The sequence below is a fragment of the Syngnathus floridae genome, chromosome 16 (assembly GCF_059516105.1).
Source record: "Syngnathus floridae isolate MCC-2025c chromosome 16, RoL_Sflo_1.0, whole genome shotgun sequence".
Lineage (NCBI taxonomy): Eukaryota > Metazoa > Chordata > Actinopteri > Syngnathiformes > Syngnathidae > Syngnathus > Syngnathus floridae.
In genome coordinates, this window is record NC_142428.1 from 7,528,431 (window position 1) to 7,546,975 (window position 18,545).

At 38.1% G+C, this 18,545-nt stretch overlaps 3 protein-coding genes across 3 annotated transcripts; 1 reads left to right on the forward strand and 2 right to left on the reverse strand.

The window, feature by feature from the left end:
* Positions 1–146: 146 nt before the first annotated feature.
* On the reverse strand, positions 147–7,948 carry spint1a (serine peptidase inhibitor, Kunitz type 1 a). The gene is made up of 10 exons (XM_088401249.1): positions 7,224–7,948; positions 6,491–6,648; positions 6,272–6,413; positions 3,347–3,514; positions 2,728–2,772; positions 2,498–2,626; positions 2,363–2,413; positions 2,112–2,282; positions 993–1,052; positions 147–907 (listed from the first exon to the last, which is right to left on the reverse strand). The coding sequence occupies exons 1-10, from the start codon at positions 7,609–7,611 to the stop codon at positions 720–722; spliced, it is 1,500 nt and encodes a 499-aa protein (XP_088257375.1). The 5' UTR covers positions 7,612–7,948; the 3' UTR covers positions 147–719.
* Positions 7,949–9,448: 1,500 nt separating this feature from the next.
* On the forward strand, positions 9,449–14,273 carry ppp1r14d (protein phosphatase 1 regulatory inhibitor subunit 14D). The gene is made up of 4 exons (XM_088401062.1): positions 9,449–9,903; positions 13,427–13,507; positions 13,661–13,693; positions 13,893–14,273. Exons 1-4 carry the CDS (start codon positions 9,661–9,663, stop codon positions 13,959–13,961), a joined length of 426 nt encoding a protein of 141 aa, XP_088257188.1. The 5' UTR covers positions 9,449–9,660; the 3' UTR covers positions 13,962–14,273.
* Positions 14,274–14,387: 114 nt separating this feature from the next.
* zfyve19 (zinc finger, FYVE domain containing 19) lies at positions 14,388–18,545 on the reverse strand. The gene is made up of 11 exons (XM_088401058.1): positions 18,379–18,545; positions 17,591–17,712; positions 17,459–17,512; positions 17,232–17,392; positions 17,003–17,145; positions 16,669–16,777; positions 16,302–16,520; positions 16,070–16,146; positions 15,801–15,932; positions 15,554–15,723; positions 14,388–15,400 (listed from the first exon to the last, which is right to left on the reverse strand). Exons 1-11 carry the CDS (start codon positions 18,430–18,432, stop codon positions 15,328–15,330), a joined length of 1,314 nt encoding a protein of 437 aa, XP_088257184.1. The 5' UTR covers positions 18,433–18,545; the 3' UTR covers positions 14,388–15,327.

The following is an 18,545-nucleotide window of genomic DNA, read 5'->3' on the forward strand; positions in this document are numbered from 1 at the left end:
TGTAATAATCAATCGAATATTCAATAGTGGCCAGACAACCTTGGAATATTAATTAATTAGTGCATGGATCAAGTATTCTATGATTCAGCAAATAACCCATAAGTCAATTTCTTATGCACAGCAATACTCAAGATGAAAGATAAATGTTGAGGTAATTATTTTATTTGGCTTAACTGTCATGACACTGCTTAAAACAATCACTTGTGTCAAGTGATAAGCAAGGATGCTTTATTTAAGTATGTTAGCATACATTAAGCTTGTTATAAAAACATGTTAAAAAACGAGACATTCTATAAATTCTATTATGATTATGCATTATTCCTATATTATTCAGATTATCCAAGGGACTAAAAAGTAGAAGATAAAATATAGTAGTATAGTATAGTACAGGAGATGTCAGTAAATTAAAAGCACATTTTACTTTGGAATAACAGACTATTATGAACCTGGCGTAAATCAAGTATCTCGAGGTAATCTAACAGATGAAATGGCTCGATTTCCCTGTTACTCTAAATAGAAACTGTAAGTCCACAAGACAGCGTTAAAACAAAGGAAATTGTTAAACATCACAATTGCACACATTGCCGCCTGTACATATTACCTTTAAAAACTTTACACACGTGGGGTGAAAAGACATTGTTGCCTCTCTCGTCAATCAGAGTTCATTCAGCAAATGACGGCTCTGCAGTTTGCTCTCGTCTATAACATGGAGAGCGGTGTCAGATGGGCTTGGTGGTACTGTTGTAGACAAGATGCTCCCTGTCTTCTATGGAGGTGAGCGGCGCGTTGTTGACAGGCACACGGTGGTGCTGTGACGACTTTTTCTTTCCCTTCATGAAGCAATACAAGAGGACGGCCAATATGATGACGATGCCTACAGCCAGGACAGCCGCTATTGCTATAACACCTGTACAAATAAAGGGAGCAATGGTTCATTTGATGGGCCAGGTCGGAGGGGGGGGGTGCTTATTTTTGAAAATCAAGTTACATACTTGATTGACTACTTGACACTCTTCGCTCGAACTCTGCTTTTCTTGCAAACACATCTTTTTCTTGAGGGGAAAAACAACAACAGGTCATAAGAGCAGTAAAAACAAGTGAATTGAATTTGACTTGGACATTTTGCAGGCAAAACAGATTCTGCACTGTTCGTTGTTCTGGCTTCATTTGATGCAAATATCTCAGCCTTTCAATGGTTATAAATTTGTTAAGTAAACTGACAAAGATGTAAAACTACTCCCTTCCATTTGAGGAATGCTGAGCTAGAGTGAACTTAACCTATCTGGTACCTTATTTCATTCCGACTTTGAGACAATCAAGGCTGATGTTTAAATCATTACTGACTAGTAAATATTTTGGTTTTTGCAATGGGGGTGGAGACATTGCGCAAGAGACTGAATTTTGAAGTACCAGCTCGATGAAAGCTTGCTGCTTTAAGATGAAACTAGTATACGAGGGGATAAACCAAACACCAATTACAATAATAAGCAAATTTAAGTTTTGATAGAACTCATGCATGCATTAATTGTACATGTACAAAATGAGGTAAATTTATTTTAACCTACACCAACTACATTTTAATACTAATAAACACTTTTCCTGTTATACCAAGCCTCAAGGCTATCAAATTTTGCCAGTTTCTCTAATCAAGGGAAATAACCTGCTGTAAAAGAAAATGTTGGCAAAAGCAAAATACATTACTAATCCAAACTCAAACTCTACTTCAACAATAGGGCTTAAGTGCTAAAGGAAAATAAATGGCGGATTGACTGATAGGAATGTTACTGTCGGCGTGTTTTATATATAGTATACCGAGTTTAATAGTTTTAGATTTTTCATCAGTGCATTTTTTATTTTGTTGTAATTTTGGTTTTCAAATTTAATTAGTTTTAATGAAAACTTTAATGAAACTTTTTGAAATTTCTTTGCATGTTTTCTGGGAGAAAATGCTTGGTTTTAGTTTATTTCTAATTATAGTTGGCAAAGTTTCAGTTCATAATTTTTTTTTTAAATATTCTTTTTTAAAAATGTATTTATTTTATTACCGAAAATGTTTTTTCAACTTTAATTTTCGTAAATCATTAAAATAAATCTTGATGGAGACTAGTCACCTGTCACCCCTCTGCAGACCTTCAGACAGGCTTCCTTTGAATCAAATCTGTTTTCGTTTCCCTGGCAACCACCGTAGTTGAAGCGACTACAGGCCTGCTTCAGAGGATTGTAGTACCACTTCGTGAGAGTGTCCCTGCAGCTGCCTGTCTCTGGAGGCTCAGTGCAGCGCACTGACAACAACAGGAAATGAAAATTAAATGATCATAAATCAAACTACTACGAGAATCTTCTTTACGAAAAAAATAAATACCTTTTTGCTCATCCACTGGAATCTTCAGCAAAATCTGAAATGTGTTGTCCACTGACATAAAACAAAATATATGAATAAAGGGAAACCAATATTGAGTGTGCTCAATGAGTTTTAAAAATAAAAACGGATTCTTACAGTCCTTGCATTTTTGCTCATCTGAGCTGTCGCTACACTGAGCGATTGAGTCACACTCCAAGCCTGGTTCCAAACAGCAGCCGTTTGCACAGGTGAACTGTCCGGCAGTGCATGGAACGCCACACTTTTCTGCCATGGAACACAGAAATCAGCATTAAGAAATACACAGTCTAGGATATCGAATGCTTAACAAAGGAAAATAAATGTCAGTACGTGTGATTGTGACATACCTCGCTGATCTGGAAGTGGTAAACCTCTACCGCTGCCCTTTTTTTCTGAAGAAGCGAACGAAAGAAAGACAGAATTAGTGTTCAAAAAAAATCTGGGTACTTCAGTGGCCCAGACGGTTATTGGACTGCTCATTTCAGGTGTATTTTTCCCAAGTGAAGCAGACACTTCCTTTCTGGTTGGTGCGTTGGAGTTATAATTAGGGAGAGCAGACTTCTAGACATTTTCAACCAAGTTTAGTATTATTTTAAATGTGTTTAAGACATTTCAGTGACAGCACGTTTTTAAATGTGCAGTGCTTAATTGCTTGGTGTGCAGTGGAGAGGAGACTAAATTTCAGTCATATCATTTGCACGAGGCCAATCAGAATCGAGTTACGGTTGACAGGAAAATATTAGTCAAAGTCTTGTTTTCAAGTTGCTGAGCCACAAATTGCTGTTCCCAGCGACCATATATTTGGAATACATGAAAACATTTGCAAACAGCTTCATCTGCCATTTAAAAGCAAAATGTAGCCAAGCCTGTTACGGAGACATGGACTGTATAGCCACAATAAAAATGTCTCTCAGAATGACAATCCCTCCACGGTGAAGTCATGATTGGAAAGGAACGCAAACTTACCCGTGCCATAGCATGCGTTTGTGCACTCGTCTTTCGAAAGATAGTTGTTGAGGTTTTCCCTGCAGCCACCAAAGGTAAACTCCTCGCACTTCTGCGATGCGGCATTGTAGTGCCACCGAGGAAAAGCGCCACGACATGGTCCGATCTTCTTCGGAGCCATGCAGTGATCTGCAGGGTGCAAGGGTAAATGTTAGTTGATCATATTTTAATTGTTCTTTCCTAAGAAACATGAAACCATTCTGAAAACATGACGAGTTATGACTCACTCATGTTCGTCTTAGATTCGATGTACACCAGACATCAACAACAAAAGTTAGTGTCTCTGAAACCTGATCTTTGTGTTTTTCTTATTTTTTTTGTTGCACTTTCTAACATTCAACAATTGTGCTGTCTACTTTAAAAAGTAGAGACTACACAAGATGCCATTGTGTATTATTGCAATGTAAAAGAAGGAAGCTTGTTTAACACTATGGGGCACATAAAAAGATATGGTTTGTCAGTGTGGGGCTGTCTGGCAGATGAGACAGACTTTACTCATCGTACAAAGAGCTGCCTTTACTCCATATATCAGAAGATCTAAACTGAAAACTATAGCTACGATTTTCTTCATATTCATGAATGAATTGGACATTACACAACATTTCATTGATAGAAAAAATGTAAATTTGAACTAAAAAAACAGGTAGTGAAAAACAGACTTGATTAAAAAATATATTCAGAAATTACAAAAATAACTGCAGTTAATTCTCTTGTCAAGTCTCCTAACACCTCAGTTAGTAAGTACACAACAATTCATTGCGAGAAAAAAAAATCTAAATTTGAACTAAAAGAACAGGTAGTGAAAGTCAGACTTGATTAAAAAAATATTCAAAGATTACAACTATAACTGCAGTTAATTCTCTTGTCAAATCTCCTAACACCTCAGTTATTAAGTACACAAATGATTTCTACATTACTATTTATTTTTTTCTTCATTTTTGTCTTTTTTCTTAATTATCTTCTTATTTCTTCAATTATTTCTTTTTTCTTCAATTACTTCCTTTCTACATATTTTCCTTAATTCTTTACTTATTTCTTTTTTCTTAAATAATTTCCTTTTTCTTTCTACAGATGCTTGATAACATCTGTGAATTTATATGACGTTAAAAAGTGAGGTGAGTGATACTCTACTTGAATAGTCACTTGAATGAAACTTGGCAGACCACACACACGCACACACACGTACACACCACCGCTACGCACATCCACATTCCAAACAACCTGTTAATGAATAATTTAACTGAATTGCCGAATCCCTTACATTAATCCCACAATGTGCTTTAAACCACTTAGATCAAAAACATTAATTTACCACCAATGTAAAAAGAGCTCTAATGACTTTCAATTGACAGAGGATGATTGGAGTGTTTTCGTTTACGAAACCTTAGCTGAAACCAGACCGACAGGTTTTGTTGAGTTGGGGGGGTGGAGGGAGTGGGAGTGTACCATATACGCTCCTCACTTCCGTTTTAAAAGATCTCAAACGTAAGCATGAACATCAATGAGGAAATTACGTTGATAGTACACACAATACAAAGGAAGAGGAGACTAAAGCGGTCAAATCACATGTTCCAGTTCTCTTATCTAAAAAACGTTCTATCATTCGGCCTGTAGGAATTAAGTCAACAAGTCTTGGCAGGTTTCATCACATTAAAAGACAAAGACTACACAATGGAAGAACAACAAAAAGGTCACCCCTTGAAAAGTATTTAGGTTGGCTTGGAAAAGAGGGTAAAACAAACAGAAATGTGAACCGAATGGGAAAAGGGTAGGTACGAAAAACAAGCCCCAAGGAAAGTACATGAGCATAAAGGCATTGTCTCAACATGAAACACGCAGGCGACTCTGAGGGAGCTCAAAAGACATGTCAACATGTCATGAGGAAAAAGTAGTTAAAACCTTGTTCATCTTCCTCCGTACCCACAAAAAAAATAATTGACTAGTTTTTTGGAGTGTCATATTGATATAATTTAACAGTATTTTCCGGACTATAAGGCGCACCTAAAAACCCAAAATTTTCTCAGTGCGCCATATAGTCCGGTGCGCCTTATATATGGACCAAATTCCTAAATTTAAACTGGCCCGAAGCATTGTGTCATAAAATCAATCATAAGCGGCCCGCTGAAGACTATGAATCATGAATCAAAAAGACTATGGATCACTATTTTGTGATTTTAGAGTAATTTGTGGTGTCTGAAGTTGAAATAAAAAAGATAAAATGGAGAATGATTTGATTTGGATTAAAAATCTGACATGATGCATTAATGGTGCGCCTTATAGTCCGGTGCGCCTTATATAAGGACAAAGTTTTATAGAGGGCCATTCATTGAAGGTGCGCCTTGTAGTCCGGTGCACCTTATAGTCCGGAAAATACGGTAATGATCATATTGACCATTCGCATGTCTACCCTGTCATAAAAGAATGATGTTCTAAGTGCCACCTTTAAGAAATCCTGTGGTGACTTCAGTGGCACTACAACCAGCATTTTCTCTTTCCGAAATAAATATTGAATATTTACACTTGCTCCACAATTTTCATCATATGTATGAAACTGAATCTTGTCAAGCTTAACATTTCCACTCTGTCGCATTGAAATATTAATTTACAGAATTTTTTTTCAGAAATTCTTAATATATTTATTAAACAGCACACAACCATCTTGCTCATGGAGTCATGTTACTGATATTAGACGAAAAAATGTTCACCCTGTGACTGTCCACCATGTATTTTGCTGTTTGGATGTACATCCTACATTGTCTGCTTAAAAAAAACAATGTCAAGTTAAACCGAAAAGCTCAGAAATCATAATGGAGAAATCTCAAAGGCCCTTTCAGGTGATATTGACTCATGTGTAATGTGACAGAAACGTTGAGAATTGATACTTACGTTCTGACTGTTCAGGTGTAAGAACCAAAACACTGACTTGGGTCGAGTCCGACTGACCAACAGTGTCCGTGACGGTCAATTGGAATTTGTACATTCCCGACGTCAGATTGGACACGATAATCTGGTCATCAAAACCTGTTTTCTATATAAACAAAATGCCATGGTCACCATCAAGATGCATCACTTTCTAAGAACTTAAAGCAATTAAAATGGACTCACCTCAATAACAGCGTAGGGATACTCGGTGAGCATTTTCCACACAAAAGACACGATCTTTTTGTCATCTTTGCTCTCCAAGCCGTTCAATGTGACGCTTTCCTGAGGCTGGACTACACGGTCCTGGCCTCCATTTGCCATCGGTGGACGGTCGGTTTCCTCTGGAGTGAGACATCATTGGTAACAATTTGAGATTATTACACAATCACGGAATGCACAACGATTCCAATTAAATCCTGTTACAGGCTCATACTGCGCAACACATTCACAAGTAAAATGACGCTGCGGTAGATGAGAAACTGAACAGTACACCGGGGGCCATGAGGACTTGGCGTGTCTGAACATGCTGAAATGAATGTTTCTAGCCTAGTTATGTTGCCTCACATATTGTGAGTGCAAACAGACTACTGGAGGAACTAACAACATCATCATTTTTATTTGCAGACAGTTGGGTTTTTACTAGAACTTATTAGGACAATAGAATACCTTTTGATCTTCTACTCGCCCATAAAGTTCTAGCTCTCTTACAAAAAGTGAGTTTAAAACAAAGGTGAATGAGACTTTTTATATCGTTGCTGAATAACAACCTCTTTTGCAGATGTTGCCAACAATCAAGAATATTATATATATATATATATATATATATATATATATATATATATATATATATAAGATAATTGTTAATTTTTATTCTATAGTATGACCCGTGCGTGTATGACCTTGCATGCAGTCTTACTTGGTGGGAGATCCACCTCCAGGTAGCTCTCATAGAGGGAGTCCAGGATGTAGTTGTAGTAACCTTTCTTCCTGACAAAGCGACAGGCGTACTTTTTCTTGTAGAGGCAGTTGAAGAGAAAGCAGGATTTGATGGAGTTCTCCTCCGCACCTCCTTGCATGAAGGCCACATTGCACGTTGGCTCCTTGCAGCAAGCCGCCACACAGTCCCTTGAGCGCTCCAATGTCGGTGATGAGATGAAGATCGCGCCGTCGTTGACGGACTCGTCGACGTCCAGCACAAAATCCTCCCGTCCTTTCTTGAATTTAGCCAAACACTCCTCGCCTGTCTCCTGACAAGAGGCGCATCCCAAAAACACCAGTAGAACCACCTGGGACCACCGATCCATAATAACACTTAAATAATAATAAAAATAAAGTCCTCCTATAATTCAAATGGGATTTCTAGCGCCACCTGTAACCGAAACCGAGGCCAATAATTAACTACAAATGTCTTCCTGAGAGCTATGGGCCGCGAAGGGTAAAGGCAGACGCGGCCGAGTTACCTTTTCACACGCACAAAAAAAAACAAAAAACTGAAAAAGAAGAACATCCACAAAGAGCGAAGTCCTGCCGAGCCTCTCAGTGCGTGAAACTTGCGTGAATGAGTCTCCAAAGTTTGATCACTCCAAAGAGCTGTGGCGTGTGACGACACTAGCCAGGTGACTCAATATTCACTCACCTGTCTGAGAGGAAGTGAAATTCCACTCGGGATCATGCCACGCCCTTCTCTCTCTCTCTCTCTCTCTCTCTCTCTCTCTCTCTCTCTCTCTCTCTCTCTCTCTCTCTCTCTCTCTCTCTCTCTCTCTCTCTCTCTCTCTCTCTCTCTCTCTCTCTCTCTCTCTCTCTTAAAATACCAAATACAATATAACAGTATAGCACTCATTTACATTGCATGTTCAGCATTTGCAAATTTAAATATTTGCAGAGTATTTTTTTTTAATCTAACCTTGTAAGTGACCCATGATCAACAGTATGAATGTTTTTTAGCAAGTTGTGACAAGACATGGTAGGGTGATAACAAAAAATGGATTTGAATTGTGAAATTGGTTTTCTCCTGGAACATAATTCAAATATTTATTGGTGCGGTTTTTTGCAGGGGAGTGGAGCCACATTGCATCACCCTGCTGTTCTACTGTTTTGCATGCAGCTCAATGAAAACATGAAATAATTTCTTATTTTCAACCATCATTATGCACCGATGCGTTTTTTGTTTCTTCATTTTAGTCTGAAAATCAGCATTACAAAAGTACGTTTTGTCTTTAACACCTTGTTCTCCTTTAGAGTATGCATTTAAGTGGCATCGGTATCAAACTCAGATCCCGGAGGGCAACTATCCTGCATGTTTTGGATATTTCCCTCCTCCAAAACACCTGGATTCAAATAATCAGTTGAATAACAGCCCTGGGTGCATTTCATGCTTTATTCCAAAAGGTGGCAATACTGGCTGCATTGAAAGAGGCCACAAATCCTAAACAGTTTATCCGTTTAAAATGTTTGTTTCTCTCCCTTCTTCGTTAGAATATCAAAACACATAAAGCACATTCCTTCATTTGGAACTGACTCATGATTTGAGTCATGATTTACATCATCACACAAAATTCCCAAGGGGAAACTAGAAGTTGGCACGTGAACTATGACGTCATAATGTATATTTCGCAACACTATTTAGAAACCTATCTTTGGTCCTTAACGTTGCAGAACTAAGTCGCATAATATCAGATGAATGAATGTGAGTAGCAGAAAAGGTGATCTGCTGAAGGCCTTCAATAATTCAGCGGCATGTGTGGCCAACCAGCAGAACCTTAAATTTTATATGGATAGAAGTTTTTTTTCCATGACCATTGTACATTATTCATTTAATAATGGAAGAGTACCAAAATTTATGCATATATTTTATTAAGATCCACTATGATCCACAGTGTTATTTTTATTATTATTATTAAAACCCTTGTAACCAATGAGGCCAATTTGACTCCAAAGATCCATAGCTTTTGTATGCAACAATAAAATGGAATAAATTTTTTAAGAGAATTTTTGTTGACTATTGTTGACTATTTTTAGTCACTTTATTGCCCCTTGCTGATTTGTCTCGCCACAGTGTTTTTTTTTATTGGCTTGGACTGACCTATGCTCTTCCAGTACAGCAAACACACACCCTGTCATATAAAGTGGCATACACACACAGAGGCGTATCAGGTTTCATCGTCCACACAGTGCAGGCAGTGGGTGTTGCAAGAGGAGGCGAGAAGGAGAGCTTCACAGAGAAAGAGAGAGAGCAGGACAAGCAGTGTGAGTCAGAGTCAGTGTTACAGAGAAGGTAGACATTGAACACGAGGAAATACATACACGGACATAGAGTGGGCCGCTTGCTTGTGTGTGTATGCCTGTGTGTGTGCATGTGTGTGCGTGACAGAGAGAACTTGGTGTGTTTCCACGGGTCTCCTGAGGCCGTGGCAACCATGGCGTCAGAGGCAAACACCCAGTCCAGAGTGATGTTCCAATCCACGGGCAAAGTCGACGAGCCAGGGCACCGCAAGCTTGGCAAGCTGACCGTCAAGTATAACCGCAAGGACCTGCAGAGGAGGCTGGATATTGAGGAGTGGATAGATGAACAGCTGCACCTGCTCTTTGACTGTGAGGTAAGGGGTAGACTCATGGACACATGCACACATGCACGTAGCAGTGGAAGCAATGCCCACTTATCCATCATAATTTCATATTGACAATAACGAGAGATTACCCGTGAGATTGTTTCATAAATGCACGGATTTTACTGCACTCTCAGCTGTGTTATAATATTTCAATAAATGACAGAATATCAGTCATATAAGATGCCCCTGTGGATTTTAACATGCAGAAAGACAATCCACATCAACTGCACTTCTGTAACGTGGGACACAATCCAATTATGTCACTGGCTGCACATTGATTTGCGTTGGATTCTCTCAAGGGGGAAACCATGGCAACAGATGTCTCATCTCCCACGTGTGGCAGCTCAGCGCGGTGGAAAGAGGGATTTCCGTTGGCTAGCATGGAATGACGATGCAGATTAATGACAACATCACTAAGGCAGGGACTAATACATGATGTACGATGAGGAGAGCATGTGTATGCTTTTGTCCAATTGACTGATAATAAAAACATTACATTCCTCTGAGCTAATTTAGACAGGGACAACAAACTGTTATTTATTGGTTATATTAACTAAGAGGATGAACTTTTTTGCATTTTTGGAAATTATTCATCTTTGTCCCCTGGTCTAAAATAGCGTGTAAAATAAATGTGTTGTTTAACACATAAGTGGTTAAGTGATTATATATTTTGTATAAAATAATAATTCTTACATGTTTCATTGTCAGCAATAAGTTGTTTGATAAAATTAGTCCTATTGAAATTTTTCAGGAATCCATAAAATTGCTGTCCACTCTGTCGAAAAGGGTTAACTGCCTTTTAAAAGAGTTTTTTTGTTGTTGTTTTTTCATTGAGGCGACTGAAAGAGTGACAGAATAAATAGTTACAATATTTGGTCATAGTGAAATGTCCGAATATGTCCTAAAAGTAAATATTGACATTTGCATGCTCATTTTACAGATCTAATGGTTTATAATTGTGATAAAGAATTGGATCAATGATAATGATCAGTTAAGTCAGGATATTGCATAACATTATGTGTTAAATTTGATTTATTTCCTTAGAATTCTGCAGAAAATTAAGCCCACTAGGAAAAAAAGATTCCATCCCTATATTGCATCTTCAAGGTTACAATCGCTTCTTCATTCTCCCAATTGAATCTGACAAACAATAATCATCTATATAAGACACATTAATGTCACCCATATGTTTCTTGTCAATCACCATATTGGGATATTTACATCCTATAATCTATGCGTACAGAATTATGGCTATAGAGTTTATCATACATTTTGCATTTCCTCAAAAAAAAAGCGTGCTGTGTTGGTTGGAGTCTTCCGCTTGGAACCTTTTACCAACAGTCCCTTTGCATTGCTGTCTAAATTATTTAACCACATCTCTAATTTATGCAAGCGTTGCCTTGGCCAGCTTCTTTGCAAACTTCACACCTTTAGAGAAATAGTAAACCTCATAGAAGGTATGATCAGTAGAAAAGGGGAAATGTCCAGCAGCATTAAAGCTAAATCGATCATAATACAACTGGCATACAAACATTGGGGGATGCTGACAGATAAAGCTTTATTCTCAAACTACTGTGTCAACATCAATTTTTATTTCCTCATTTTAATTGACAGTAATTCTGTTGTAGGGCCTAAAATAGATAGGGCCCTACTTTCTAACAGGAAAGGCAGAAGGACTCTGATAAGTTCAAATGATGTTGGCATTTTCAGTGACATTTATATTTCCTGGGCATGGTTTCCTTATTAGCAAGGCAGTAAAAACATAGCGTGTCTTGACGGCGCTTTGTTTTCTTTCCAGAGTTACGATTAGCTGTAAGGTATGAGTCTGAAATGTGCAATATTTGTAAGGTGAAATGATTCCTTCGGGCCGGGTGAATAAAATATTTAATGTTTAAAATACAAACCCTAATTGCAATTAAGTTGGGAGGTAGTGTAAAAAAAAATAAAACAATACAATGAATTGCAAATCCTTTTCAACCTACAAATATTCAATTGAATTCCCTCCAAGGATAACATATTTAATGTTCGAACTGCTAAATTGTTGTTTTGGAACAAATATATGTAGAATATTGCTGAGGTCAGACCTTGTAGATCATAGTCACTTGTCAGGAGACCCACAAAATGGAAAATTTATTATGCAATAGCAATGCATCATAAAGGACAACAAAGCAACACTTTGATCGGTCAAAAATTAATAAAAATAACATCCACAAATATGTACGCTGACTGATCATACAAGTTTTTGAACAAATATTGAATTCATTAAAATATAGATAAATAAAGCTCTTGTTTTGAGTCACAAAAGGGATAAAACACTCGAAAGGACAGAATCCAATTGCTCAGGTGACTGCATCTGTTGGTTTCTGAAGCCAAGACTTTGATATTCATAAATTCCAATAATAGCTTCAACATTTATTATATTGCTTTCAACCGCAGAAAGTGCTACTGAGATGCTGCTCAGAGACCTCATTAAAATGCAATTTCTTCTCCGCTGAAGATAAATCAGCCATGTTGTGCAGTATAAAATGCTGAAGTTGAAGTACTGCACAGTAGAAAGGTCACAGAAAAAAGTCAACTATTTTATTCTCCTTGCACGCGCCAATGCTGAGTTGACACTTTGAGGAATTATTCTTAATCACAAGATCCTCTGCCAATGCTTACATAATGCTACATAGTGTGTAAAGGTACTAAATCATTTTAAGAAAATAAAACATACAGCGCTTTCTAGCATTGAATTGCATGCACAACTGTGGATTATTGCAATAAAATATGTTTTATTTTATGATATGCATAATAAAAGTAAAAGTAAAATAAAAAAACAAATGCTTCCTTTAGATATGCAATCAACTGGTCAGTTTACAACAAGGAAATGAGCATCATTAACCAAAGTAATAAACACACGCACACACATGCACACACACTAAACCCCTGCAGAGCTAAGCAGAATAACAAGGGGTCCATCCCGGCACCATGTATCAATTAGAGGGTGCACGGGGGACCAGGAAGAGGGTCCATCCACTCCTCCACTCAGCACTTCACATTGATTAGTTCTCTCATCATCCAGAGAAACGTCCAAGCCCAATCTTCCTCGGCAATGAAATCTTCCCAACCGGAAAATATTCCCTCGGAAAAGCAAACTGCCCTGTCAAATTTGAGCGTATACCTGCTGAGTCTGGATGTACCGGTGGTCAAGTTTCCTTCCAGGACATTCTACAGTACTTTAAAGTCGTTACATTTTGTAGATGACACATTTGTAATATACTGAATCTATTTTTTTTTTTTTTTTTTAATGTAATAGTCAGTCACGACATTCGTGTCTTGGTTTAACAGGCACATTGACGCTCTAGTTGACAATAATTTCCATCCCACTGATTTGCTCAGTGTCATAGAGAGACTTTTCACTGGGATTTAGGATGGGATTGTACCCTGTGAGCTTTTGTGTCCATCACATGTCGGTAATAGAGGGATTTGGAATAGAGATGCAGAAACAACTTTTATTATTCTCTTGCAGGAAGAAGACATTCCGGAGTTGGAGATTGACATAGATGAGCTCCTGGAGCTGTCAGATGAAGGACAAAGAAAGCGAGTACAGGTACATAATTGTTGATAATGTCTAAGGATAGAATTTCAAATAACATAGGTTGAGTATAAGTGTCCATTATTGGATGGATGGATCATGGTAACATTTTATTCCCAGTTCAGAAATACCTAATGTGTTCTTGTTTTTTTCTTCTGCTTCTTTCAGGAGTTGTTGCAAGAATGCCGGAAGCCAATTGAGGTGAGAAGTTAAAAATCACATCTGTATCCTTCCATACTGTATTGCCAATACGTGCCTGTTAGATTAATTTAGGACTACATAGTCAATAAATTTAAATGTCAATGTTTATGTAAGCTGTAAAACGTGGATATGTGTACATGCATGTTCATTAGAGAAAAAGGTCAATGGGGTTACAAGCTTGTTTGTGCATGCTCCTTAGGATTTTGTCAACGGGCTGCTCTACAGGATAAAGGGACTACGCAAAATGTCAGGACCCTTGAAGAAATAGCTCCAGGTCAAATAAAGAATTGAGGCAATGGTTTCTCCAATCCCCCTTTTGTTTTTACCGTTTGGATGCTTGTATGTGCACTTCACATGCTTTTTCCCAGGTCAGTTGGACACCAAAATAGTGAAGTTTTTTTGAATTTGTGGACTGTTATGACATCATGTGCCCCACAAACATAATAATGCACATGTGATAATAGCTGTAATATTTTTTCCTCATGTGTTAAATTGTACATTTTTGTTTTGCTTGTTAATGTACATATATTTTCATTCATGAGTGCTGTATGACAATAAAACGAAACATTTTCAATATTAACTGTCACATTTGATTGGATAAGAAATGTGTTAATTTGCTCCTATTTATTCCACACATGTATATTCTCACACACATTCAACAAAACTTGACTTTTACAATAAGATGAGTCATGAGTCAATATACCATTTCCATTTATTTTTCAGTACAGCCGGGAAAACTAAGGTGATGTCAAGTTTAGGAGTAAACACAGCAAAAATCATCAGCAGGAAGCTCCATTAAGTATGCATCCATTATCCGCAGCCATTTCCTGTCTGTGTACGACATAACCAGAAAGGGCAAACACATTAACGACCTCCATGCAAAGCTTAATGGAGCCCCTGGAGGAGCGTGATGATGGTTCCTCCTCAGTCGACTAGGCAGTGATGTGTCTTGATGAGACTATACACTCTGCTGGTCTCTCGGTCACACACGAGGGGTCTTTTGGCTCCATCAGGGTCCATTACGGTAATTTGCTTGGATCGCCCACTATCATCAGACTCTTCACTTGTGGCCTCTCTGTGAGACTGACACATTTCTGCAACGTGATGAATTGACTGCAAATAGATCTCGCCATCTCTAGAAGACACCCTGCAGGAGCGAGACAATGCTGTGATGTTCCGACACACATCCAAACATAATTACAAGTGTGGCTGAGGTGCCTGCCAATGGAGAACAAAATCCCCCCTAATCCTTTTATACAGACTCTGTGGAGCTTTGCCACTACAGTGCTGACAGTCTAAGGTTGTAAATTCCTCCAAATGAGCTCATAATTTGCTTTTTGTGTGCGTTGTCAACATTTTATAATACTAAACATGCAAAGCACAGGCGTTGCTGCTTTTAGGAATTAGACCCAATCACACAAGAGCAAGATTGACTTCTATTTTGACAAATTATAAAGAACATTGCATTATTGTTTAAAATGTAGTAGTCTTAATCGTGATGGTTTAATTTATTAAATTCATTAATGAAGTATATCCATGTCTGGATTCAAAAATTGCACGTTGAAATAAGGTTTTCTTAACCACACAAAGTTCTCCATAACTGACAAAGCCGCCATCGTTACACAGTGTGGCCATCAGGACTTCCTTTTCTTTTTTGGTGCGGTGTAATTGGTGGTGCGATGGTCCATCCATTTGTTATGTCCTTCCCTGCGGGTGTAAAAGGGTGCAGATTGATAATCACTAAATACTTCATATGCATGCTGCTCGGTAATATGGCAACAGCTTGCCTCCCGATTTATCTGGGTCATGGGCCGCATCGAGAATCACATGCAAAGCCACCATGAAAGTGTTGTGAATCACCTGAAGCAGCGATTGCAGTACAGGTCTCCACCGCAGGTGTAACAGCGTAAAGTGGCATCGTGATTGCAGATGCAACACCACGGAAGTTCATCGTCATCACTGTCTGATGGCGTTTCCACTGATCTTACGGGTGCTGGTGAAGTCCTACTCTTGGTCGCTGGAGCTTTTGTCTGCCAAACAGATCCAAATAATGATCATTTATAAAAAGTATCACTAACAGCTCTGAAATACTTTTTATTGTTAATACAGGCTTCTTCGAGGGCTCTTTCTTCTCGGTATTTTTCGGTCCACTGTGTTTCTTCTCTGTGTTTTTCGGTCCACTGTGTTCCAGAGGTATGTTGTAGCCACTGGCCTCATCTAGTGCAGCTTCTTCCGTGAGCTGTAACAACAGACACACGTGAATTGCAGCATGTAAGCGTGTTACCGCTGTAAAGTGATTTCAAAATCAATTTTTATTATATGAGAGTGGCACTGGCATCCACATGCACACACACACAGACACACACAAAACTGTACCTGCTTTAAGACTCTCTTTATAGTGTCATCCTCTGTCTCCTCATCACTGTCAGGATGTTTGTAATCTTCCATCTTCACTAAAAATGACATGTTTTTAAAATAAAAAGTGTGCATATCTTATTTCATTTAGATGAACATCTTGAGAAGAAAGCACCTGAAACTCACAATAGGAGTTTGTGGGTGGCTTTCTTGCATTGATAAAACACTGTTGTGATTGACTGTTGTGTCGAACCTTTGTCTGGGTCCTGGCCTTTCAGCTGTGCGAGCCTCTTGGCCATATTGAGGATTTGTTCTGTCTCATGATGATCCTTTCTCAGTTCCTTTTGAGCATCTTCAACCAATCGTGCCGCATCATTCTCAAGCTGCTTCCATGAGTCTTGGTTCTCATTCATATTGTCCTGTCGTGTCAGGTCTTCTCCTTTGTTCAGATCATTCATATTTCCACTGTCACCTGATAAGACAATTCATCTTCAGTTCATCAAATAGTGGCCTGATTGTCACTAGCCGAGCAGCGAGGAACAAGGGCAGCGATACAAAGTGAAGTTACTCGCTCAAAAAGGTGTCATGTTAGAACTGTTTCAAAAAGTGTGTTTTCTTACTGTATCCAGGATTATCAAATTGATGGTCAATTCCAACTTCATCTGTCATCTGAATAAGAAGATCATTGGCTTGCTCAGTCTGAGTCCTGTTATCTGGAGGCTGGTGGACCTAGAAAGAGCATAGTTAGCTGATGTGATTTTTAAAAGTGATTAAAACTAGAAGTTACTTTATTGCTTACAGCAGATGTTGACAACCCCACTTAACAAAAATGGCAACTGGATTTGTCAGCACTTTATTGGAAACGCATTTTTAATGATAATGGTAGGGCTTTGTTTAAGTTCCACCTGTTGTGAAATGGATTATACAAATAAAATTGTATTGCATTGTGCTCACAGGTGGTGGGGCTTGAGAAGGAGGAGTTTGGCCCTTTAAAACTGCTAACCGGTCTTCCATCTCCTGGGAAGAAGGCGCTGGCTTGATGGGACCTTTAAGGGCAGTGAGCCTAGCCTCAAGCTCTTTTTCAGAAGGGATAGACTCTGTGCAGAAGTTAGAATAGGAGCATCAATAAATGAAATAACAGTCATGTAAAATGTTATTTTTTGTAAATAAGAAATCATAATACTTGGTGCAGTGTCTTTTTTCAGCTTTTCAAGCCTTTCAACAATTGCTTGATCTTCCGCACTTAGACCTTTAGGAGGGGGAAGACCTGCGAGAGAAGGTATACTGCCTCCATGTGGCTGTGTCTTCTGTCCTTGCTGTTTGGCTTCAAATGCAGCAACTCGTCTGTGGAGCAATTTTGTTTTGTGAATACACAAGTCCTAGAAACATTACAGATGAAGATAAACTCACTTTTTGTAGTTTTCAGGTGGAGACCATCTTCCTGCATCGTTTGAAGTATTCCCACTGGAAACACATTATAGTGGTACAGAATCAGAAGTCACTCGCTGATCTGTTCACTAACATCATTTTCATGAGAGCTACCTTGTAAGATTGCCATGACATTGCTTGCAGACCTTCTGCTGGCTGTTGCCGCAACGAGGCACTACAGCATTATAAGTCAAGCAGCTGGCGCAGAAGGACCGGCCACAGTTTTTACAGCCCAGCTAGGAGCAAAATAGATGAGTAAATGATTACTTATATCATGTTAAAAATAAAAAAGTATTTAAACAGAGTAATGTGTCCCAAAATAAGAAACTTTATAGTTTATGGAAAAGCATGACTTGCGACCTTATCCAAAATACACACGGGCTGCATTTATTAAAAAAAACCAAAACAAGGACATGCCCCTTTATATTTATAATTTAATTATAATATAATAATAATAATAATACATTTATAATTATAATTTTAAAATTTAATTAATTTATATAATTTCATTTATAAAAAATTCTAGCTTTTCAAGAATTTCTAAGGTTTATACTCGATTTATACGTTTTTTTTAAACCATGAGATTAATTCGCACCTCTTCAATTGTCTTTCATAAATGTTCCGCAAATGAACTGCTTTAATACATTTGCTTTATGTTTGTTCTTGTCTTTAAAGTCACCTGTGCGCCTAAAAATATTGCAATCCTTTCGAATTTCAAACAGCACAATGCAACAGTCCTCGTTTTGTTGTTTACATTTTTTAGGAGTGAAACCAATTAAAAATTAAATCATTTTTGTACATTGGTCAGAAGCTGCTGGATTTTCTCCAGAGAAGCACATCTTTCACCTACAGAAATGTGATTCGGTATTTAGCCATACTGACCCATACTGAAGCCAACTTACCTCCTTTTTAAAAACGCCGAACTTGGTGGTACAACAATAACAACGGTTATCCATTTCTATGCAAGAATTAAGTTACAAAATGAAAGAATATTGTCGAACTGTAAAAAAATACCGGGCGTCCAGCTTCCTTGAACAATCAAAACAGGAAGAATCCCGGAAGTTACTAC